The 22988-nt window shown below is 46.0% G+C and overlaps 4 protein-coding genes across 6 annotated transcripts; 1 reads left to right on the top strand and 3 right to left on the bottom strand.

The window, feature by feature from the left end:
* Window positions 1-373: 373 nt before the first annotated feature.
* Window positions 374-7086, bottom strand: AP1M1 (adaptor related protein complex 1 subunit mu 1). Of its 2 annotated transcripts, none has more exons than XM_086477391.1 (12): window positions 7031-7086; window positions 6243-6399; window positions 5792-5859; window positions 5082-5212; window positions 4786-4933; window positions 4273-4399; window positions 3773-3915; window positions 2946-3017; window positions 2498-2656; window positions 1699-1824; window positions 1427-1502; window positions 374-821 (listed from the first exon to the last, which is right to left on the bottom strand). In XM_086477391.1, exons 1-12 carry the CDS (start codon window positions 7070-7072, stop codon window positions 799-801), a joined length of 1272 nt encoding a protein of 423 aa, XP_086333517.1. In that variant the 5' UTR covers window positions 7073-7086; the 3' UTR covers window positions 374-798. The 2 variants fall into 2 exon arrangements, with proteins under 2 accessions (XP_086333517.1, XP_086333518.1); XM_086477392.1 differs by lacking the exon at window positions 7031-7086 and adding an exon at window positions 6536-6562.
* Window positions 7087-7962: 876 nt separating this feature from the next.
* Window positions 7963-8789, bottom strand: FAM32A (family with sequence similarity 32 member A). The gene is made up of 4 exons (XM_086477393.1): window positions 8713-8789; window positions 8483-8621; window positions 8334-8387; window positions 7963-8149 (listed from the first exon to the last, which is right to left on the bottom strand). Exons 1-4 carry the CDS (start codon window positions 8787-8789, stop codon window positions 8081-8083), a joined length of 339 nt encoding a protein of 112 aa, XP_086333519.1. The 3' UTR covers window positions 7963-8080.
* A 1054-nt stretch (window positions 8790-9843) lies between these two features.
* On the top strand, window positions 9844-14144 carry CIB3 (calcium and integrin binding family member 3). 2 transcript variants are annotated; one of them, XM_009955002.2, is made up of 6 exons: window positions 9844-9894; window positions 10205-10239; window positions 11922-12033; window positions 12396-12543; window positions 13444-13639; window positions 14123-14144. In XM_009955002.2, exons 1-6 carry the CDS (start codon window positions 9844-9846, stop codon window positions 14142-14144), a joined length of 564 nt encoding a protein of 187 aa, XP_009953304.1. The 2 variants fall into 2 exon arrangements, with proteins under 2 accessions (XP_009953304.1, XP_009953305.1); XM_009955003.2 differs by lacking the exons at window positions 10205-10239; window positions 11922-12033.
* A 3552-nt stretch (window positions 14145-17696) lies between these two features.
* Window positions 17697-22901, bottom strand: RAB8A (RAB8A, member RAS oncogene family). Its single transcript, XM_086477401.1, has 8 exons — window positions 22772-22901; window positions 22308-22368; window positions 22020-22080; window positions 21550-21627; window positions 21031-21120; window positions 20299-20364; window positions 19709-19759; window positions 17697-18810 (listed from the first exon to the last, which is right to left on the bottom strand). The coding sequence occupies exons 1-8, from the start codon at window positions 22893-22895 to the stop codon at window positions 18718-18720; spliced, it is 624 nt and encodes a 207-aa protein (XP_086333527.1). The 5' UTR covers window positions 22896-22901; the 3' UTR covers window positions 17697-18717.
* Between the last annotated feature and the right edge of the window lie 87 nt (window positions 22902-22988).

The raw sequence follows: 22988 nt of genomic DNA, 5'->3' as shown, positions 1-22988 counted from the left end.
AATTGGCAAAGGGTTTCCATGCCCTAGGGGTATCACAGGCTTGAAACGCTTCAGTCCGTATTTCGACTAACATGAACTAGCAATCATCCTGCTTCCACAGAGATGTTCCCAGAGACATTTACTTCGGTGATCTCCTGGTCTCGGTTAACTTAGTCTTTAACAAACCCATTATTTTTGTTTCCAAACCCTTCACTTGAAGTTGGTCCGTCAGATTAACTGGTTTGAAACCATGCAAAAAGAGCAAATAGTATTTTTGGACTTCAGATAGTTTTAACTCATATTCCGTAATTTTTTATAAGTTAACAGAGCTTTGAATGAGTTAAGGCACCCATATGCCCAGAAAAAAAAATAAATACCTTGGGCTAAATACAACTAAGTGTTCAGCAGTCATTTAATTGCACAATCGTCTCCCTAATTTCTAGCATAATGCTGCCAAATGTCTTTAGAGACCCTAAAATATGAACACTACGAACGGACAAGGCATTGACAAGACATTCTCAAGGTTCATTGTGTATTCCTGGCTCCTCAAGGTAACTGCTACTCCTAACGTAATCAGCATTTAGCAGCAAGATCAGCATGTTCTAAGAATGAAATAAATATTCACACAATCAATACTAATGGTTCAAATGCTCAAACACATTATTGAAAACAGTAAAATTTCCAATCTTTCTCCTGCCAATCCAAGATTGCAGAAACAAGACCCTTGGCAACAACATTCACAGCTCTCAGTACCACAGAAGCTTCTGCAAACAAATTCTAGGCCTGAAGTGTTGTCATCTGTGGTGCTTGCGAGGTGCTTTACTGTGTTCGAAGCTGGTAGTCTGTAAAGGGGGAAGAAAACAAGAAAACAACCCAAAAACCAGTTTTAGTAAATTGACTCACTGAAAGTAGTAGAACAGATCAGCAAATTGGGATGAAGTAAAACCAAATCTTTGCTTAGCAAGGCCACAATAACGAGCTCTAAAGCGGTTCAGGTAAATGCAGGCAGCCATGCTTCCGTGTCCGAAAAAGTTAAACAAGAAAAACCACAAACCCAACCCCTGCCCCCAACCCCCCCACCACTTTTACTCGCTAACAATCCAGTACCTTTTAGCAGTCAGTGTCTCTCACAGCTTAACAGCGGCAGGATGGTATGTGTGAGCAGTCCCTTTTTAAATTTACCGTCCAAAGAACTCACCACATCCCAGTTCAACTACAAAACACTTGAACAGCATTGCTGAGCGATCCCACTGGGTCTTTCATTTAAGACACCAAAAAAGGTGACTGGAAAGAGCAGCATACCTCAACCTAACACGTGCCTAAACTGTACAGTTTAACACTCAACAACACAAGCAAACTGGTTTTGTGTGTTCCAGTTTGCAGGTGTGTGCTGGAGCCAGAAAAGACACAAGTTGGAGACACCTGCAGTCTATTGCCTTCCATTTACCTCCATTCTGGGTAATGTAACGAACCCACGGGAGGGCCTGATAGCCGCTCTTCTCGATTATCTTTAAGTAGCGAACCTGGAAAGAGAGAGATGTTGAGAAATAAAGTCCCCCATGTCAGCCAAGCAGTGTTTAGCAAAAAACAAAGGCATTTTTTTGGTCAAAAATGTGCTTTATGGATAACATTGAACAGGAATCACCAAGAAGATGAACAACACTTCTGCGTTGAGCCCAGCACATTAGCTGACCAGCACCTCTGTTCCCAGTGACTAACCTGGATTCCTGAAGTGGTGAAATATGGAATCTCAAACTTGACACTAATGGGAGGTTTTCCTTCCTTATCTTCAGCTTCAACACTTGGAAGTCCAAAGTGAGCTCTCATCAGGTATTCTTTTCCACCCTACCCAAAAGGGACAGAGTTTTTTTTGTTGTAACAAAAAATAAGAAAACTTGCAACCATAAACCATACAAGTGTTTTTCTTCTTGTCAAACTGCTGACTCCACTAATCATTTCGGCTCTTCTCTAGGACTTCCAACACTTGTTTTTATTTTTAAAAACAAATTTATTATTATTATTATATTTTTTAAGATGCAGATCAAATTAAGACCAGCTTCATACTCAGACAAGAGGAAAACAAACCCGGAAAGAGGGAAGTTTTTTGGTGGCGCTGACCGTTCGGATGAAATGGTGACAGACAGCTGTACCACCAGCAGCATTCGAAGGAGCTCATGCTCGTGGAACCACCCAAGCAGCACAGTCTGACAAAGTAAACCAGCTGCTGCTAGATCTAGGCCCAAGGGATTACACCATCCACAGACATCGCTCAAAAATCTGCTCTCTAACCCAGTTCTGAAAAATTATCCCAGCTAAAAATGAAAGAAATAGAAGCTACAGCATCTCAACCATCTATTAGCAAGTTCCAAGCCTTCATCCAAGGGAAAAAGAGGAAGACGCCAGTCCCACTTGTCTGATACTATTACAATTTGCTTTAGGCAGAGTCTGAACATTCATAAAATATTAACGTTAAGTAATTTTTGCACTATTAGGTGGTAAGACTAAAAATAACACTTACTGGAAAAGATTTAATGGACCAGACAATTTCACTGTTCTCTGGAACCCATTTGACACTTCCCACAGTGGTTTTAAACTTTGGCGAGTCCGCATCGTTTGGGACCGGAATGTGAATCTCCACATTGTTGGCAGTTGATCTACGCTTAAATTGACTTTTTGCCTATAGAAGAAGAAAAAAAATAAATCAGAAAAAGCAGACTTCTACACGTTTGTGTCACACTAGTGAGCTCAGAGAGCTGTGAGACACAGCTCCCCTCCCCCCCAGCCTGCACACCGAGTACCAGAGCTGTAACAGACGGATCGTAACTTACAGGTAAAGTTTTCAAAAAGATGCAAATCCCCCAGAAATACTAAATACTTGTGCAAAAACGCACATCCTGCAGGTCAAGCTTTGAAAACAAACGAGAGAGAGGACTAAAATTAGCCGTAGTTATTTCAGAACTTCTGACCTTGATCATGTACTCGATGCGGCTGTGGGAATGTTTTTCAATCACAGACTCAATCCAGATCAGTGGTTTTACCTGATGGGGAAAAACACTTCACAGCTGTAGGTTGTACTTTGACAATGTCATTACAATGTTGCTTCCCCGTAAAGCTACGCTCAGCAGTGAACCCCGCAGAAAACAGAAAGTCAGTGGTGGTCCAAACGACAAACAGGTTGGGTTGTTATTTAAAAAAAATATATACACAAATGAGCAAGCATTGATACACCAGTGACCAAGTATTACAAGAACTACAGGCTCAGATTAATCCCTAGTAACAAACACTTGCATTCCAAAATATTTGATAATTTACTTTTCATTTGTTGTCTCCTACTGCATGTTACAGACCTTCATAGCTGCATATTATAGACCTTCTCTGTCCTGAACTGTTCCTTTTCTGCGAGGAAAGCTGTCCTTAGCCCTGTGGCTAGCACACTTTAGTAACATTAAATGACACAAAGGGGGCTGATGTCAAGCACAACAAATCGTGACACTGGCATTTCATCATGTTAGCTTAAAAAAAAAACCCCGCTCATCACAGGAACAGTTCTTTCAGGACCAGTTTCAACAGCAGTTGAGAAGACAGAGACTTATTGCCAAGTTATTTCTAAACCCGTTCTTACTCCCTCCAAAAAGAGGGAGCACAAAGCTTTGCTACTAACGGCTGACTTGAAAACTACTATGCTGCCCATACCATAACGAAAAAAAAAAGTAACTCAGGGAAAGCCATGAGCGATTCTGCCTGCAACCTGAAACGTGATCGTATAAAAAAAGATGCCAACGCCCAGACTTACGTGGGTGTTGAGACGATACGACATGAGTTCAAACTCTCCATCGGGCGGAATGAAAGAAATCGTCCTGTCGTTTTCAAAGCGAGAGAGACGGACGCACTGGTGGAACTTCACATCTTCCAGTTCTACCGATTTACTTTTGCCACCTGAGCAGAAAAGACACATTTCAAGGTGCTGCACAACATATGCCTCAAGTCCTTTCCCAGCCAGTTATGCAGCAAAGCAGCTGTCTGCTGACGCTCCTCCCTTTTGGCCAATACTTTCTTTAGATGCCTGTAGGATTTTTGGGATTACAGAAGTCCCAATGAAAAAAAGAGATGAAGAAGCCCAGATGGTGCCATGTTTGCTTGGTTGCACCAGACCTAATGTGGTTTTCTACGCTGAAAAAGGGAGTATTTCTATCACCTTAGAACAAATCCTTCCTGCTGAACCTCAAGCATCCCAAAACCTAAGCCTTCAGCTATCACCTTTCACGATTATCGAGGTATCACCGAAATACTCACGGCCTGTGTTATCAAAGAGAACTTTGTCGTTTAAACCAAGGCGCAGCTCTGGCATTCCCGACAGAAAGACTCGCATTTTAATGGATCCCACTATCTCACTCCGTAATACGTTTCCGTTGGCACTGACCTGAACAAAAACGAGAAGAAAGGTAAGGTTGCTCTGATGTCATCTGCTGGGACATCAAACAACGCTCCCACCCCAGCCCCATGCCCCGGCTTTTCTTAGATGTCTTTCTCCTGAGCAATTAACGCAGTGGAGCAGAATCAGATCAGGGAGGTGGTGGCACAGACGGAGGGAAGGACACGTCAGAGACCAGCAGCAGCTCTGAGTAAAGCATTACTGCTCCACTGCATGTCCTCAGGGGTACCCAGTCTGACTGAGGGACGCTGTTTGGAGCACCACGGTACACCAGCCACAGCCAGCCTGACCCTTCACTGCACCCGTGCAGGTTCTCAGACAAGAAGCCCTTTTCAACACTATCACAACCCTCGTTCAAAGCAAAAGGTACCCACCAAAAGGTTAACAGACTCTATAACATCCAGGAACACTTCATTTTTCCTGTATTTTATCCCTTCTGATCTCCACGAAACAGCATTTGTAACAGTGGCAGGCGGACGGGGAGCTCCCGTTTCAAGTTTGTGACCTTCCTGAGTGATGTACCTTTACAGCCACGTAATTGGCATGAAAAAAATGAAAATTAATTTTTTTTTGGTAACTAGAGCAAGCCAAAACATTTGTTTGCGTGCGGAAGGACGCTCAAAACTCCCCAAGGAGTTTGTCGCTGTAAGCGATGCAGAATGATACTTACTCTTGTAAAATCTTACTATCAGTGGTTTGTGGATAACCAAAATCCATAAGCTCATCTAACAACTCATAAATAATAACAAAATTATCCCTAATGCTCTCTTCTTCCAACTCCTTGAAATATTCAGAAAAAACCTGAAACAAAATGACAGGAGGGAAGGGAAGAAAGAGGACATTAACTGAGGAAGTACAGCACGTGCAGAATGTATTCTTACATCTAAAATAACAAATTTTTCAAAAGTCCCAAACCAAACCCAACCCCATAACTCACAAACAGCACTCTGTTCAGAAGATCAGCCTCAGGAAACCCACCTCGATGGAAAGAGAGCTAGAGAATCCTAGAAGCAACTCTAACTACTATGAAAAATATTTATTCTGGAGAAAATATTTGTCATGCCAGGTACAGATGACCCAAACATAGAATCTATGTGATATGCCACTACGCATGCATCGAGTTCACAATCCTCCTCTGTGCCCTCGGGTCTTGCGCAGCTACTTACAGCACCGTGTCACATCCTTTGCCTACTCAGCTACAAAATACCTATTCCATTATTAGTGCTTAGGAAGACAGTTCTACAAAATAATCAAATATAAAGTAAAAACGCTATTACCACGGAGTTCTTTAGAAATGCGAAAGCTCTATGCGCTTCTACTTAGAGCAGACGTAGGTGTGACTGAAAAGACCCAAAGCTCACTCTGAAACTTCGTACTCACCTGAACTACTTTATATAAAAACGAAAACACCAGCGATACACAAGCATTTTTCTTCGAAGTTGCCACAACTGATAAGGGATGTTCAGGAAGATGCATTCAGAGTCACCGTGCAAAAAAAAAGTTTCACTAAGGGCATTTTTAAAAGCCTTTAGGCAATCGGAGTTGGCCAAAAAATCCCTGAGAGTTAATTAATTAACAGTACCGCTGGTCTAATGAGATATGAAGATGAACATTCAGGAAATTGTTTATCAGCGTAAAATTAATATAAACACTTTTCTGCACCCTGTGCCGCTGGTGCACCTAAGGCATAAAATGAGTTGTTTTATCAGACCCTCCTGATGTCTGTCATTTCACCCATTCTCTAGCTTTGCATTTCGACACAAACAGCGAAAACAAGAGAGCGGCACTGGGCACATCAGCGCACGGAAGCTCCCTACAGCGTAAAGGATACGATACAGGTTGTTATGCTTAATCCACATAAAACGGACTCCTCCATGTGCTAGAATAGGAGAAAGCGTCCCCTCTTCTTCCTTTTCCATAAGGATTGGCATAAAATGCTCCACCTCTGACATGTCCACATCGCCGCGGTAGTTCCGGCAGATGAGAACCTGGAAAGAGAGGAACAAAACGCTTCTGGTTTTTCTCTTTCACGTTACCATGCAAGAGCAACACACAAGACATTTGGAAGGCCTCTTTAAGCAACTTTAAAGAGTCACCAACCTTCACTCTCACCTCTACACGTACCATAAACACAACTCACGATGCCGAAACACTTCGCTGACGAGAATGCAAACCCTAATCTTTCACTGCAATCTCACGTATTAGTATTTTCCTCGGTTATTCTTCACCTATTGCTGCACACGCCCTAATAACGCTTTCAGGATGGGAAAACATGCGACTCCTCCGGGACAAACCACCTCCGAACACGGCGGTGGTTAATTACCCCAGGAGGGATGCCCGAGGGCCCCGCTGCCACCAGCGGCCGCCTCCTTCAGCGTCTGCAACTGCGAGGAGGAGACACAGGCCGCGACTCCCCCATCACACCGGGACCCGCAGCGCCGCGACAAAGTGGGGCTGGCAGCAAGGAGGTGCCGGGAGGGGGAAAGCGGCTCCCGCAGACCCCCAGGAGCCCGCGGGGCCCCCACCGTCCCGGGGCCCCTCAGACCGCAACGCGCCCGACCGGGGGGAGGCCCCTCCGCTCCAGCCCCGCAGAGGCCCCCGCCGCGGCCCGGGCCTCACCTTCCCCTTCAGGTCCAGCACGTAGACGGCGCTGGCCGACATCGCCCCGCCGCCGCCTCCCGCCCGGGCCGCCGTGCTGCCCGGCCGCAGTCACACCGACTTCCGCTTCCCCAACGGCACTTCCGGTAGGAAGTGACGAAACGAGACGGGAGCCTCCTGCTGCGGGGAGGGCTACGCGCAGGGCTGGGCCGCGGTAGCGGAAGAATACCTCGACCCGCGAGTATATTAAATAGTCCCGGGGTCTTTCCCCCCCCCCCCCCCCCCCGCGACAAGGCCCCCTAGCGCCGAGAACAGCACCGGGGCGAGCGGCCGCAGCCCACGGGGGAAGCTCGGCCGGGCTGAGGTGGGAGCCCCGGGCAGTCGCTGAGACCCAGGGCCCAGCGGTGACAGCAGAGGGGCGATGTTCGGCTTTAAGAACAATATTCCCGTTTAAGAGGTTGAGGGTTGTAAGTATCGAGACACACGTCGTCTCTCAAAGGGACAGAGACCTGTAAAGGCAGGGAAGGCGCTTCACAAACGCCACACACAAACTGCCTTGTCGGTGTGCTGCCCCTCGTTTTAAGGGTGAGGTTGCACCAAAAAAAAGGATGAAAGCAGCATTTTAATAAGAAGTTACATCGAAGTTACAAGTTACAGCAGACCTGCCACCTCTGAAAGAACCCTAGAGAGAAAGAAGTTACACAATTCCTATAACTTACAAGAGAAGCTTACGCTGTGTGAGACTGCTGGGCTCTTCACTTCCAAAAAGAACTGTTCATGTCAAACAAAGGAATGTTTTCCAGCTGGCTCACAGAGATTTTGGCCTTAATCTCACTTTAAGCATGAAAAACCCCTCTGCGCCTACATAAATCAGAGCTCATCAGCCAAGAAGAGCCTTTGTTGAGTATCTGGTTTTAAAAAACAAAACAATGAAATAAGACAGTACAAAGTCATAAACGTTCAGAAGATATATTACACATTCAGCATGGAGAATACAGAGATTTACATGGCAACCCTGCTTAATCCAAACAAAACAGAAATCCTGATCCAAAGCCTTGTAAAACAGCCCCTTCACTTAGTCCAGCTGACTTTAGGAATGTCGTAATGCTCAGTCAGCGTATCCAAGTGCCTGTTGAAGTCCTAGGGGAGAGAAAGAGAAAGAAAACGTTTGCTGTTTGGTACCGACACCACCGCCCTTCAACCACAAGACCCTCTGCCTCCCTGCTTCTGCCTTTCACAGAGGTGAAACAGTTCCTCCAGCCCAACAAGCCTGTGTGCTCTGAAACACACACCAGCCTGAGTAAATCGGGACAGTTCAGCTCACCTCCACTCTCTGCTTATGGGTTTTAGATGCTTTCTTCAGGATCCTCTCCATTTGCTAGAGGGAGGCGCAAGGGAGGCCGGTTACTTTCAGCATCCATAGCCCCTCAGGGACCGCATCTGCGGGGTCGATTGGGGTTTTTAAAGCCCTACCCGCTTCTCCTGCATTTTCTCATAGGCCACCTGCGCCGGGGTCCGCTTGTCCAGCCCGCGCTTCTTCTCCTCCTCCTGCTTCTTGCTGCTCACGATCTGCTCCAGGATCTGGGCCTTCTCCTTCGCCTTCTTCTTCTTCCTGCGGGCGGAAGGCGGTCAGCGCCCGGTCCCGGCCGCCCACCCCGGTGTGTGCCCCCCACCGCCCCCGTTCCCCGCCGCCGCCGCCCCACCGCTTGCCGGCCCCCGGGGCCGCCCCGCCGCCCTTCAGCCGCAGCGGCCCGCGCTGCACCGCCTCGTAGTCCGCCATGGCTCTACCGCCGCCCGCCCGCGCCCCCTGGCGGCGCGCGGCGCCGTTGCCGCGGCAACGGGGCGTCCTCCGCCTCCCTGAGGGGAAAAGCGGCGCGGGCCGAAGCTGCCCCCAAAGTCCAGAGATTCGGGCTGCGACAGGGAAAAAACCAGTCCCGGACCCCTCCCCGCACCTTGTTTAACGCCGAACAGAGCAATTCGAGTGGTTTTTGATAAGGTGAAGGAGTGAGGCGGGCGTTCCGTCACGGAGGGAATGGGTTTTCCACCGGGCAGAGGGGCCCACCCAGGCGGACAGTAGGAATGACCAAAAAAAATGGAGGTTTTACAACCTGCCCGTGATCAATAAATAAGGCAGCCTGCCGCATGCTGCAGTCGTGCAGTCAGTTCCTCCTTTTACCCATGTTTTTCATGTTTCATACAGCCTCTAACACATATAAACTGTATGTTCACATGTATTTTTCAGTGTAAAGGCCATATATGTATCAGTATCATGGCACACAAATAATCGTTAACTAGTGGTAATGCAGATAATGCAGAATAAAGGCAGCGAGCGAACTTTATGGACCCTACCTCCAGTGCAAACCGCTGCCATTAGCATTAGTGAGAAGGAAAGGACCAGGGGTCGCTACCACCGTTACTCATTTCTAGCGTTTGGTGCCAATTCTTAGAAAAGAAAGACATTACTGACACTTTTCAGTTCATTTACCATATCTGAAGGAGTGAAAAAATACGATCCGTGATGTCTACCTGCTGCTTCAGAGGCACAAAAAGAAGCTATTAGTCGTTTGGCTAACTGCTGTAAGATGAGTCTGTTGTGCGCACAGGAGACAGGTGAGCGATGCTGGGTAAGAGCCTTGAGTAGCCAGACTAGAGATTTGATGAAATGCTCCTATCATGATACTTTGCAGCTGGTGGAATAGGGAAGCTGGTCACTCGATCCTCTGCTATACCTGAACCTCATTGTTGCAGCTTGTAATAACTGAACATCCAGACCTCCGGTAAAGGTGCCTTTGAGGAAGGAATGATGTGACAAGAACCAACATTCAGAGCCAGAAATGGGCAACAAGCAAACCATTTTCACTCCAGAGCAACTGGATGCATATCAGGTATAAAACAAAGTAAATGGCTGTTTGGACAGAACATTGAATAATGGCAAGGGCTTTTCTAAAACAATCTCTTTTAAAAAATTATTAAGTAGGAGTACTAAATTATAGCAAAGATTTTAGTAGCATAGTTCGATTCTCATATTGAGAAGAAGGGTTATAAAATACTCCTAATTATATGCCAAAGAGAAAGCTTTAATGCTTGGCCACATATATTATGATATAACTTCATTCAAGTTGCTGTATGGGAAAAATTTGGGCCAATGCATGCTAAAAACTGTCATTACATATTATACCTTTTCTTTTTTCATAGGACTGCACGTTCTTTACAAGGAAAGAAATTCTGAGGTGAGTCTTGTGCATTTTGTGGGTAAAGGACAGAGATTGCTACAAAGACAGGTTACATACAGGGTGAGGTATTTTAAAAATAATTTTAAGATGGATTTACACAAATTTAAAGTGATGCCTTTGGGCACTCCGGCCATTTTTGTTGCTTTTTTAATGTACAAAACCTACGTTGTCCATCCTAAACTGAGCCACAATTCTAAATTTCATATTAAGGTACCAGTCTATCAGAAATAAATGTAACAAGTTATATTTTAGGGCATACTTTGCCAGTGACATCCATGTTCCCCTCACCTTGTTTTATGACAAATGCTTCAAAGTGTGCTGTTATTCTTTGGGATATTTGCCTGGTTTATTAAAACCTTGGTGATTGTGTCAAATTTTATTCACTTTTTTTTAATGTCTTCATGTAATTACTTATGCTGATACTCTAAAGAGCATTCTTCTCAAAGCTTTCACACGCCTCATCCAACGCTCTGTTTAATCTCTGGCCAAAGGATTTGATAAAGACAAGTTCAGTATTCTGTTTGTGAGGCGCTGAAGGTCTTCACTGCAAACCTCAACTTGTTCTCCTCTTGTAAAAAACACTCACCCCGACAGTAACGGACATAATATTGAAGCTGCATTTGCCTTTCCTTGGGCACACTGTCAGAAAGGGAAGTGTTCAGTTTCTGCATCTCTCAAGATGTTACCACAGTTTTTGCTAATTTCTCTGAAGGTCAGAGCACAAGTGACAATTTTATACAGAGCACGTCCCTCTGTAGAACTTTGGTATCTGTGTATGAGTTCTGCACACGATAAAATGGGAATGGTTCTGTCACAATTGAAATTTAAATCTGTCTCCACATAGTAAATAGGCCCGGAACCATAACTGTGTCATGAATAAGACATTTATTATTGATAAGGATCCCTTTTAAAATTCTGTCCTATTGTTTTGTTGATAACAGCTGTGAATGGGATCCTTACTCTGGCACGAGAAGCAAATAGCATGCTGAAAAGGTGGTGAACGCATTCAAATTCTTATGCACATTTTCTGTCTCTTGAACCTCTTTTCTTCAGAAACCCAGGAAGATACTTGGAGAGGATGAAAACCTGGCAGAGTTGCTCCCAGACCGCTCTTCCTGCCCGTGGCTTTAGGCATTCATGGTTTTATTCTGACATTTAAACTGAATCTTTCATTAAGCCCATTATTTTTCGTCACATTCGTTGCGGACTTGGAAAATGGATCCCTTTTGCCTTGCCACAAGTTTTTGTTGTTTGGAAACCGATGAGGTGGACCTTCAAGTTGAAGGTCTAGTGCCTTGTTATCATAAATGCCTACCTCTTAACGACACTGCGAGCCCAAACCATTGCTGGCAACGCAGAAGTAACTCTGAAACTTCGTACCAACCAGTTTTGAGACACACGGTACCTGGGGGTTGGGCTGTCTGACCCCTGTAAGCATTTCCACCTCACTGTTCCGTTAGCAGAAGGCTTTGTATTTTTCACTCATTACCCTATGTTGTTCTTTTTAATACTGTCTCTTCCACCACCAACTGCAGAGTATCCTGAATGTTACTTAGGGAGTGATGCCATCCACCTGGTAAAGAATGAAGTAGGTGAAGAATGATAGGGAGAAGGCAAACACGTTGTTCTCAGAGGTCTGAAAAACTTGTTCCCTAAACAAACCTTTCTTTCTATTGCAGACTGTTTTACAGATACCGAGATCTGGCCCCACAGCTAGTTCCACTCGACTACACAGACAAACCAGACGTGACACTTCCCTATGAGCTCATTGGCAGCATGCCAGAGCTGAAGGTACAGAGCAAGGAACACAACGAGAATCGAGTGACACGTTTCAGCTTTATCTACCCTTTTTTTTTTTAATAATTCATCCAGTACTAATTGCTGAGAGGCTGAAATACAAATCAATTTTGGCTACTGAAGTCAAAAAATCTTTCTGGAAGCTTCTAGTGATTCCCTGAAAACCCCCTTGAAGTTGCACAGAGGTTGAAGGAGGCTGCAGCTGTGCCTACCTCTGATACAACAGAACATAGCAGAAAGGGGAGTATTTGCCAAAAAGGGGTTACAACAAAACGAATCTTGCTCTGTGTCTTCTCTGCACTGAAATAAGCTCTGGTAAAGATCCCCTTCCCTTGCTCCTCTGCTCTGTTTCCCAGGACAATCCATTCCGCCAGCGGATAGCAGAGGTTTTCTCAGAGGATGGAGATGGCAACATGACTTTGGATGATTTTTTGGACATGTTTTCAGTGCTGAGTGAAATGGCTCCCAGAGACCTGAAAGCTTATTATGCTTTTAAAATCTACGGTGAGTGAGACATGCATAAAAGGTAAACTTTGGGGAAATCCTGCAGCTTTGTGTCGGGATGCAAAATATCATTTTGTCACCATAATGATTTCTAGTTAGGTATGTTTTCAATACAGCCTTTCTTTTAATTTCATTTGAATGCCTGTTCTCTCTCCTAGAAACTTCTGGTCTTCTTTATCCTTTTGTCTCTTCTCTTATTTATTTGGGATTAGGATTTACTACAAAATTTACAACCTGAAATTATCTGCAGTTTTCAAGAGCTGATAAACTTTTAAGAAATACTTCTGTCTGAGGGGCTGCTTGGAAAAGTGCAGCACAAGGGATTTGGCTGCCCATAAATCTGTGGGGTGGTTTCAGCAGGGGGAGGCAGGGGAGCACACGTCTAGCGTTTTTCTCCAAGGACAAATTTAAAGATTTTTTTTTTTTTCAGTACCATTTTCAGTTACTTTATAATCAGCTAAAGCCAAACAATATCTCAAAAACCCAAACCCACTCTATTTTCCCCCCAATTTCAACTGTACATGATTCAGCAAAGATGTTAAAAAAGTGACACCCCCCCCCCCAACTGCCCGTTCTCTTCAACTTCAGACCGTTTCTTGCATTCAGGCCAGTGGGGCTGATTTGCTGGAACGACCCAATTGTGGCTAGGCTATGGTCAGCCATTCACCTATCTACAGTTATTACCCTTATACTTGACATGGAGAAATTATTCCAGGATTTTTATTTTGTTACTGAATTTTTACACTCGCAAATGCAGACAACTTCATTTCCCATTTAAAAGTTCCACTTACATAAATACATTACGGCCTGGGAACTGAACCCTTCCTATCAGGTCTTGGCAGCCGACCATGTGAAACGCTGACTTTTGTCACTTTGAATTCATTTTGTTTCCTTTGACAGATTTTAACAATGATGATTACATATGCAAATCAGATCTAGAGAAAACCGTTAACAAATTAACCCGAAATGAACTTACCCCAGAAGAAGTCAGCCTTGTATGCGAAAAGGTGATTTACGAGGCCGATGCAGACAACGACGGCAAGCTGTCTTTGGAGGACTTTCAGCATATGATAGTACGAGCTCCAGACTTCCTCAGGTAACATTTGCTTTTAATTTCTAACACAAAATTGCTCTTAGTTTTTTTGTCAGGAGTCTCTGAAGTGCATTTTACATCTCCTCAGCCATTACAGATCACCACTTCCCTGACAGTTTCTAGCAGAGCTGCCCACCACAAAGATGGGGAAAACAGACGCTTGAAAAGGCGTGGAGGTTTCTTGATGTTTTTGAACCTCCCATGTACTTTTTACATGACAAAAAGTCCTCGTAACTGCAAAAGTTACTATTAGCACTTTGGCTCCATGGAGCTAAGAGCTCACTCGATGCGTGACAGAGTCTTAATGTGGTTCTCGATGCACTAAGCAGCCCTCAAAGCTTGTGTTTATTTAATGCCCCTATTTTTTACAAGCACTTTGCAAAATAGTTTCCCTTTATTTACTGTACAGTCCTTGGATTAACTGTAGCGAAGCCTTTGAACAGAGAAGAGTGATATGCAAGTGATCGTTACTTCCTCTTTTTATAGCACATTTCACATTCGAATCTGAATCTAGTGAAACATGCAGCTGGAAGCACTTCTTGAACCTTCAACAACTCTTACTTCACCTGAGATTACTGTCCATGAGAGCGCAAAATGAGAGAAGCAAAGAGGACAATTTCTGGTACCTGAACCAGTCAGAGAACTCTGTCTCTTGTTTACCTCTTTAAAAGGAACACTTCATTAAGCTCTTCATGAGCATTCCCCTGTAATTTAACAAAATGTCTATTTCCCCCCCAGCTAGACAAAGTCTGGCCTGGACAGTGAGATGGGAACTACTTTCTTAAAGTTCAGATACCACCAGGCAGTAAAGGAACTTGTATCTAACTATAGCTTCTAAAAAAATTCCCCAGAAAATGCCTTAACCAGTAAAACCCCCTTGAAAATAGTTTCAAAAAGCTCGTTGCAGGTCCCGAGTTGAATACAGAAAAGAGCTCTCAATTTCCGAACTTATAATGAAAAGTCAACATACTTTAAAGGACAAAAGAGCCCACGCCAGGTTCCTGTCCCTCTTTTCTGTTTTCAGAAATACCCTATTTTCCACACAAGAATCTATACGGACAAATGACGAACAGGACTGACAAACTAAGTTTGTAAAATTCTCTTTTCGTAAGAAGTTTATTTATGCAGTGCTCAGGGTCCTGTACAACAGAGTAAAAACATACATACTGTAATAAACAACAGTTTTGGTTTTAGTACAAACATGAAAATCAATGAGAAGTGTTTAAGAAAGCAGTTGTAATGTGGGAAGGGTGGCAGCCAAAATGTGGTCATTCTAAAAAACACAATTTACAGTTATTTTTAAAAATCCTGGGATGCATTAAGTTCCCTTCAAAACAAAGTCGTAAGTCCCAACTCACACTCAACGTAGAGCACACAGTTCCTGTGGAAAGGCTTACAGAGACCAGCCCGCTCTACTTGGGTTACCTACAGAAACAAAACCTCCAAGGGTCAGTGAAAGAGATGGGTCAAGGAGTAAGGCAGCCTGAAATAACCAGACCGCACGTTCGCGTTAACGTTCGACTGAACAGGGCTTTATTTAATCGAGAAATGAAGACCGAAGTCGGTCATCCTTCCTTCCCAACCCCTACGAGCTTCTAGTACGAATGGAGACCATCCTTTACGCAGCTGTTTGTCCATTTCCTCTCCAGCATGAACACCAGCCACTTCAAGTCCGAGAGCACGAGAAATCGCGGTAGCTGTTGAGCATGATCATCAGCCAAAGACACCGCCCCCACCACAATAAACCCCTTAACTACTGTCAGCGAGATCATTGGCATCTCACGTGAAAGGAGAGCCCAAATAATTTTCAGCAGCAGTAAAGGGACTCACAATAATCCATAGGATTTATAAATCTGAGGCTGAAAGTCTGATGCTGGCGTAAGGCTCTGACGTCAAGGAATATTAGATGCGCCACAGGACCAGGACAACGCAAGTGTAAGCGTTAAACCAGCTGTTCCACCATTTACTGACAGACGAGCTACTGACAGGGCTACACCCAAAAGGCTGCAGACTATCTGAAATATTGCAACCAGCCTCAAAACCAGGGTCAACCACAGAATTCTATGATACTCATTAAAGTAAGGGAGCTTGAGAACATGCTCAAAAATGGGTTTGTTTCTCTACAAGCCAAGCGTTAATCGATTACCTGAAATTTTAGTGGCATTTAGACACTGAGAATGTGTAGTAAGCCCATAGTTAGTTTTTCAGATCTACTTCGATCCCCCAGTTTTACAAGTTTTGTATCCCATTTCAGATTTTTTCCTCCTTAGTTAAGGAAAACTTAGATATAAATACATTACTGTACGTATTTAGGCAGTACCTCTTTCGATCATTGCGTTTTCCGTAACATTCATACTTAAAAAACCACAGTCACTTAATTACACGATGGAAACACCAACTCCATATTGTACTTCTCCAAGATTTGATGTCCGTATTCAGCGATACGTCGCCAAGTGTACATGCAACTGCAGCGTCTTTAACCTTCCCCTGTCTTACATTCACATTTTAGGTTACATATTGCTTACACCGATCTAACCCCTGTGCAGTCCGTATGCCCCAGCAGTGCAGCGGTGGCTGCAGTCACAGTAACTGTACGAAACTTCCTGAGATCGGGCAATAACGTGGCTGTTCGTTGAGTAAAACCAATCATTTCACAAAAGGAAATCACGCTATAAATTAGGTACACGTGCAACCAGCAGCGTTGTTTCAACGTGTGGTATCTACCTAGAAAGAGTTAGCTTTGAATGAGAAAGAGTAACTTCAGATTAGAAAACGAGGAGTGAAAACCACAATTCCATCCTTCAAGTTTTATCCACTTGTCTGTTAGTACGGTTTGCTTTCTCATCTCGGGATGAGTTATCGATCCAGACACTGTCAACAGACACTGCCCAGTATCACGGTGGGCACAGGTTAGACTAACCCCTTATTTTTCCAGTCACCTTGAAAAGTAAGCCTGGCTGCAACATCTGGCCATATTACAGTACAAGGATGGATGTGAGACAACCCACACTTACTACTAAGCCAGAAACAAATCATTAAACAGATCAGTTTGGGGCAGGAAAATGACATTCAGACCATGCCTTGATCACCTCCCCCAAGTCTTGCTTTCAAAGCGTCCTTATCTCAGACAGAGGCATCGCTGGTCCCATCTGTAGCGCTGTACAACGACACTTTGCAGCACACACTGACTAGCAGGCTCTGCAGTAGCTGAACGTGATTTTATCCTACAAACACATCCGTGTGTAACCCACTGCGGTCACGTTCACCCAGTCCTCGCGCTAAAAAGCCACAACTGGACAAAACAAACCAAACTCATTGTAAGGTTCTGGCCAGAGGAAAGCTTTACGCGTCATTTTAACCATGACCAGAGCTCACTGCAATCTGCCAGCTATTAAAAAAAAAAAAAAAAAAAAAGGTTGTTGGCGTATAAAATGCATTTTTACAAACCAGTAACTTACACAGTAAAATTTCCTTTTTCCACTTTGGAAGAACAGGCAATATTCCTGTCGAGCCCAATTGCACGAGGCAGATTTCTAAAGTTTAATTATGAACCTGATAGATCTTAACTGCAGTAACTGTGAGCGCTACTCTGAGGCCAGAACGTAATACCACAAACTTGAAGAAGAAAACAAAACTGGTGAGTTCATTAACTTTAAAATCAGCTTTAATTTTACCCTCAAGTGCAGTTGTCAATGTAAACAAAGCATGTTAACGATTCCAGTGAGTTGCAGGACCCAGCTGACATGCTCATCTGAACTAAGGACACCGCACTGCCCATCGCCGGCCAGCAGACCAGTCCATGGCTCTCACTGGCTCCTTTTGTCAGCCCAGTTAAGAGTCAGGCTCACAGCCCCGACCTGAGGGCGATCAGCTGCCCAGGAGCTTTCCTTACACATGGGAATGTCACAGGCTGTTATAGGAATAAACCACAGTGTGTTTCCACTCGGGCTCAACACCATTTGCATTGATGCAGGCTAGTAACAGGTTTGCTGCTGCTCGCCATCGATCGATACGCAGCAGCAAGGCAAATCTCAGTTTAAACAAGTTTGTTTTCAGAAAGTGTTCAAATGTGCAACATTTATTTGCATATGTGAGCAAGTGTGCATGAGAACACACAACTGGAAGCAGTGCAATACATTTTCTTGTCACGATTTAAAACTAGCTACTACATCATGACAGATCTGGAGTCATTCTCAACTGGAGAAGAAAAAAGCCGCCCGTTGCAACGTCACAGATTTGGAGTAGATGTCCCTACCTGAGCCACGGTCTGTTTCTCCCAGAACAGACGAGGGATCCCCTGCAGGGCACTCGCTGTAGCCATCATCTCCTGTGAAACGCGTCCGAACGCCTGCAGTGCTTCATTAAGCACAGTCAAGTCTGACACGGATAAAGTAACTCCTGACGGTGAGGATCCGCTCTATTTACAGCACACTTTGGTTTTTTAGAAAAATAGACATTCCTTTGAGGAGGACTTTTTTTTTTTTTTTTTAAACTTCAATTGTACTTGTGGATTGTCTGGAATTATGCAACTGAGTAACAGGCAGGGAAAGGATTTTCTCTGTAGTAGCAGAGGTGGAGATGCTGAAAGCTTCCTTCTGAAAAGGTACAAGCCTGCCCTGCTCACCTACGTGCTTTCACCCGGTGTTCTGATGCGATAGCTCTACGTGCACCTGCAGACACGGATACCCACATGTATCGCGTACACGTGCCTGTACGCTGTCAGTATTGGCATTTCAGTTTCTTATCTTGATCGTAACTTAATCTTTCTAATCGGATACGTGCCAGCTATGAACAAAAAGACTGAAGCCCATCAGCAAAGGCGCTCTGTCACAGGTCGCATCTGATCTGTGCTCCCTCTGCTAGACGACACGCACGCCCAGTGGCGATCTGACAAAAATAAACTTGTTTCATCTCCAAAATTGAAGAGTCAGACAATTACTAAAATAAACAATTTCTTATTCAGATGGTCACAAAGTGACAAGGTATGCTGAAAACGCTAAGTCCACAGACAGAGGAAATCTCACTCAGAGCAGGCACAGTCCAGTTCAGTTGAGCAGACGCTCGGATTAAGGCCGTGTCCCTCACAGAAGAACACATCGGAAAAAGCTGCTTTTCTTTTGCTGGTCTGGTGTGATTTTGACTCCCTGGTTACTGCCTTGCGGGCTGTTGCCTTCCTGAAGACGCAAAGAATATGAAGTTACTCATTTACACGTAGCAGCTTCCAGCAGCCCCACTTCACCCATTTGTTTTGTTGAATCAAGCCTGTCCTACGCAAAACCGCGACTAAAATCAAGGGGAGTCTTCACTCATTTATCTGAGCTTCTACAAGGAGTCAGAGAACGGCATCTGCTACTTCCAGCTTCGACTAACACGCCCTGTGCCTCTTCGCCTTCTTCCGATACACTCAAAGACAGCTCAGATTAAAAAAAATTACTACAGGACACATCTGGCTCTTGCTGAAACACTCAGGAACCGTCAGCAAGACCCAAAATACCACAGCTCGGTCAGCAGCGCCGGGCCACACGCAGGTGGGACGCTCAGTAAAAAGCAGAAGCCTTGTCAGCTCCACTTCACAGGGAACAAACCGACAGCGACGCACGTGTAGGTGCTGCACAAAAGACAACCCCATTTCTCAGGACGCTTTTGCAAAAGTTACCAAACCCCATTAGTTCCTTACCTATTTTTAAACATAACTACCTTGAAGACTACCCTGAAGTATGACGTGGGCCTCCTACATGTCCGATTTATACGATTCTGCTTTTCAGACTAATAACCTGCTCTACCACTCACTTGACGTTCAATAAAACAAATACAAGATTTTTGGTTAGAAAACCTCGACCATCGCAGCTAATTCCTGAAACGCAGAGACAACTGTTCACAGCCCAAGGTCAGAGCGGAGCTTGGCAAAACTAACAATAAATTTCGATAACCTCAGTGCATCCCCCATGAAAACGAGACCACAATGGATTTTTTTTATACACTAGGAAACAGCACTTGCTATTTGGCTTTTGGCTGTTTTTTTTTTTTTTTTTCCTATTTAAATACAGCGCGGACCAAGCAAAGGTTACTCACCAACTTCTTGTCCATTTTTGCTTTGATATCTCTTGCAAGAGTGAAAAATGCCTGTGACAAGGACAACAGTTACAAGTTACGTGCCAAATCAAACCCATCCCAACATTCTTGTTTAGCAATAAGCTGCCTTCCTGAGTTTCTACACATGCTGAAGTCCCGAAGAACGTCACGTCTTCAGGTTCCCAGCCCCGCCAGGTTTTAACGCTCCGCTTCTAACTCCACCACCTCCTTTCTGAGCCCGACCACCAGGACGGCACGCAGCACCCTCGGCGGGGCACACCCAGGGGTCACGGAGTGGGAAAACGTCGCCCTTTATCAATCACGTGATTGAACGCAAAGACACGAGCCGAGATTTCCAGCCTGCTGCTCTACCGCAGCGCGCTTCACACCCCTGCGTATGCTCTAAGCCCCAAGTTCAATTTAAATACAGTATCATAACGCTGGTTAGACAACGCCTTCACGGGCTGCAGGGATACGCACTTGATAACCCACCCGCAGCGTCTAACAACCGAGTTTTGCATCCAACCACGTTCTTACCACTTGTTCGCACAAACGAGACACCACAGACAAGGGAAAGGTGCTGTACTTACGTTCTCGATGTTTATATTTGCTTTTGCACTGGTCTCCATAAATTTAATGCCAAAACTCGCAGCAAGCTGAACAAAAGCAGGTTTCACGTTAGTTGGAGGATTGCGGGAAGAGCTCCAAGTACAGCCAACCGCGCAGGATCTGCCCCTCCTGGCCTCACTTGCAGCAACTGGGGGATTTACTCAAGCAGAACGTTTGCAGAAACACGGAACTAAACCTCTCTGTTGTTCGCATCTGTTCTTAGGGGGCTCGGTTCTGCTCTTTCACAGACATTTTCACCTGCTCCCTTCTCTTTTAACCCTTTTTCCTGCACAGATAACTCTCCAGCCTCATAACGCCTGCAGCGCATGGATGCGCCTTCTTGACCTGGACTAAGGAACATCTGACGCCAGAAAAAGACAACCCTCTCTCCCTCATTTCAGTGGCTTTCAGCCAAAAAGAGACACCTCCTAAATGTCAGGCTCCATCATCCTCATTCTTCCTTTCGCTAGGAAAAACCACCCAGCTGTTGATTTGCACCTAACACACCTCGCTCAGATGATCGACAAGAACTCCTTACGCAGACTCATCTTCTTATCGGAGCGGGGAAATGTCTTGCAACTACAGCTGGGAAATGTTCAGCAGTTCTGCTTCCCCACCCCACCCAAGCGCCGCCGCGGTACACGGCGGTAACAAACCCAACTGTTATACTCCAAAAAGTCCGAGCTGAGATACGTTAAAGCGACAGCACTTACCTTCTCCCCTTGCTCTCTAGAAACTTGTCTCTTGTCATTTGCATCACATTTGTTCCCAAGGATCATTTTCTCAACGTCAGGAGAGGCGTGCTGGGACAGAAACAGACCAAGGGGCTGTGGCCTGGGTGTTCAGACTGATCTGGCCGAGAGACGAGGCTCACGGCAAGTGCTTAAAACGCAGCTGCTGGTGCTAAGCCCCTTCCGCAGGTTCACCCCCAAACCCCTCATCCCAGCGCGTCCCCTGTGCAGCTCTCGGATCACTCGCTGTGGCAGGAAGACATCACCCTTGGGTGCCCCATCACTAGGGCTGCGGCCCCCACCGCTGGCTCTCGTGTGCCAGTGCGATGAGTTACTGCCAACCCAGACGCTCCAGGAGGTATCACTGACTTTCAGTCAATTTATTTTCCAAACCCCCTTGAACTCAAAAGAAACTTAACACTTCTGAGGCCGTTACGTTTCAACTACTTTTGGAGGAAGAAACTGCGTCTTTAATATTCAGTAAGGAAATAACAAAATTACCTCTTCAATATTCCTGACCCAGTTCCGAATATTTTCAAAAGATTTTTCATTGGTGATGTCGTAGACTAACATAATGCCCTAAAGATTAAGAAGAAGACAGATCATTTCAGCCAACGTCAGTCTAAGGAGGAGTTAAAGACTTGTCTGTAGCACAAAGGAGCAACTTAACAATGACTATTTTTAAAACAGCCGGTTGGTTCCCAGTTCCGCACAGTGTTTAATCGCGGGTTGTGCCTCGCTAGACAAGGTGGGCGGGACACGTATCTATTGAGCGAGTCCCGGAGGAAAAGCCGCCTCTGGGAGCCCCCACGCTGCCCCAGCACAGCCCCAGCACCGCACAGCGGCGCCCCTGAATCGTGCGGCCAGGCAGAGCTCGCAGGCGGCAGCCAGCCCGCGGCGTGTTCCACCCGAAACCCAGCCGAGCGCTGGCCCGCCTGGCTTCGGTTCAGCAGGGCCCGTATCGCTCCTACCATCGCTCCCCTGTAGTAGGCCGTGGTGATGGTTCGAAATCGCTCCTGCCCGGCGGTGTCCCTGGAACAGAGAGAACACGGGGCTCACGCAAAATGCCTGTGCCATCGTGCTCAAGTCAAAAGTTTTAATTAATTTAATTTGAAATTAGACACTCTAAAACTATATTTTAGTTTCTAAGATGTTGTAAACTGAAGAGCATGACCGGAATAAAAACTTATGCCAAACGCCACCACCCCGCACCGCAGACGCCTGGTTATCAGACGTTAACCTTGGAAGCAAAGCCGTACCATATCTGTAGTTTAATTCTCTTGCCATCCAGCTCTATGGTCCTGATTTTAAAATCGATACCTGAAAAAAGAGAAGCAACCGCGTTACTCCCAGTTTCTGCCGAAGCCCGAATTAACACTTTTCCCTCCGGTTTCCCCGCTCAGCTTCCCACGTCCCCTGGAGGCGCCCCCGCCCGGCGCCCTCCCCGCCCCGCCAGCGGAGGGGCCGCCGCGTCGGAGCTCAGCACCGAGCCCCCACGCGGACCCGCCGCCGAGCCTCGACGGCCGCCGGAGACCCGCCCGCCCCGGCAGCGAGCGCGCCCGCTCCGCCCCGCTCCCGCGGCCCGGGACCAGCCGAGACTCCTGCGGGCGGGACCAGCCGCTGCCGGAGCCGCCGCCCGCCCCGGCCGCGCCAGGCGGGACCCCCGGGCGGTGGGGCCGGGCCCGGTCCGGTGGGGTCCGGTCCTCCCCGGGCGGGCGCTCACCGATGGTGGAGATGAAGGTGGCGTTGAAGGCGTCCTCGGAGAAGCGGAAGAGCGCGCACGTCTTCCCCACGCCCGAGTCGCCGATGAGCAGCAGCTTGAAGAGATAGTCGTACGTCTTCGCCATGTTCGCGGGCGCCGCCCCTCCGCCCGCGCCCGCCCCCCGCGCCGCCTCACGGGTCTCGCCCGCCGCCCATCACCGCCCGCCGCGCGCTTATTG

This window comes from Leptosomus discolor, chromosome 24 (genome assembly GCF_034619465.1).
Source record: "Leptosomus discolor isolate bLepDis1 chromosome 24, bLepDis1.hap2, whole genome shotgun sequence".
NCBI classification, from domain to species: domain Eukaryota; kingdom Metazoa; phylum Chordata; class Aves; order Leptosomiformes; family Leptosomidae; genus Leptosomus; species Leptosomus discolor.
This window is presented reverse-complemented; position numbering and strand designations above follow the sequence as displayed.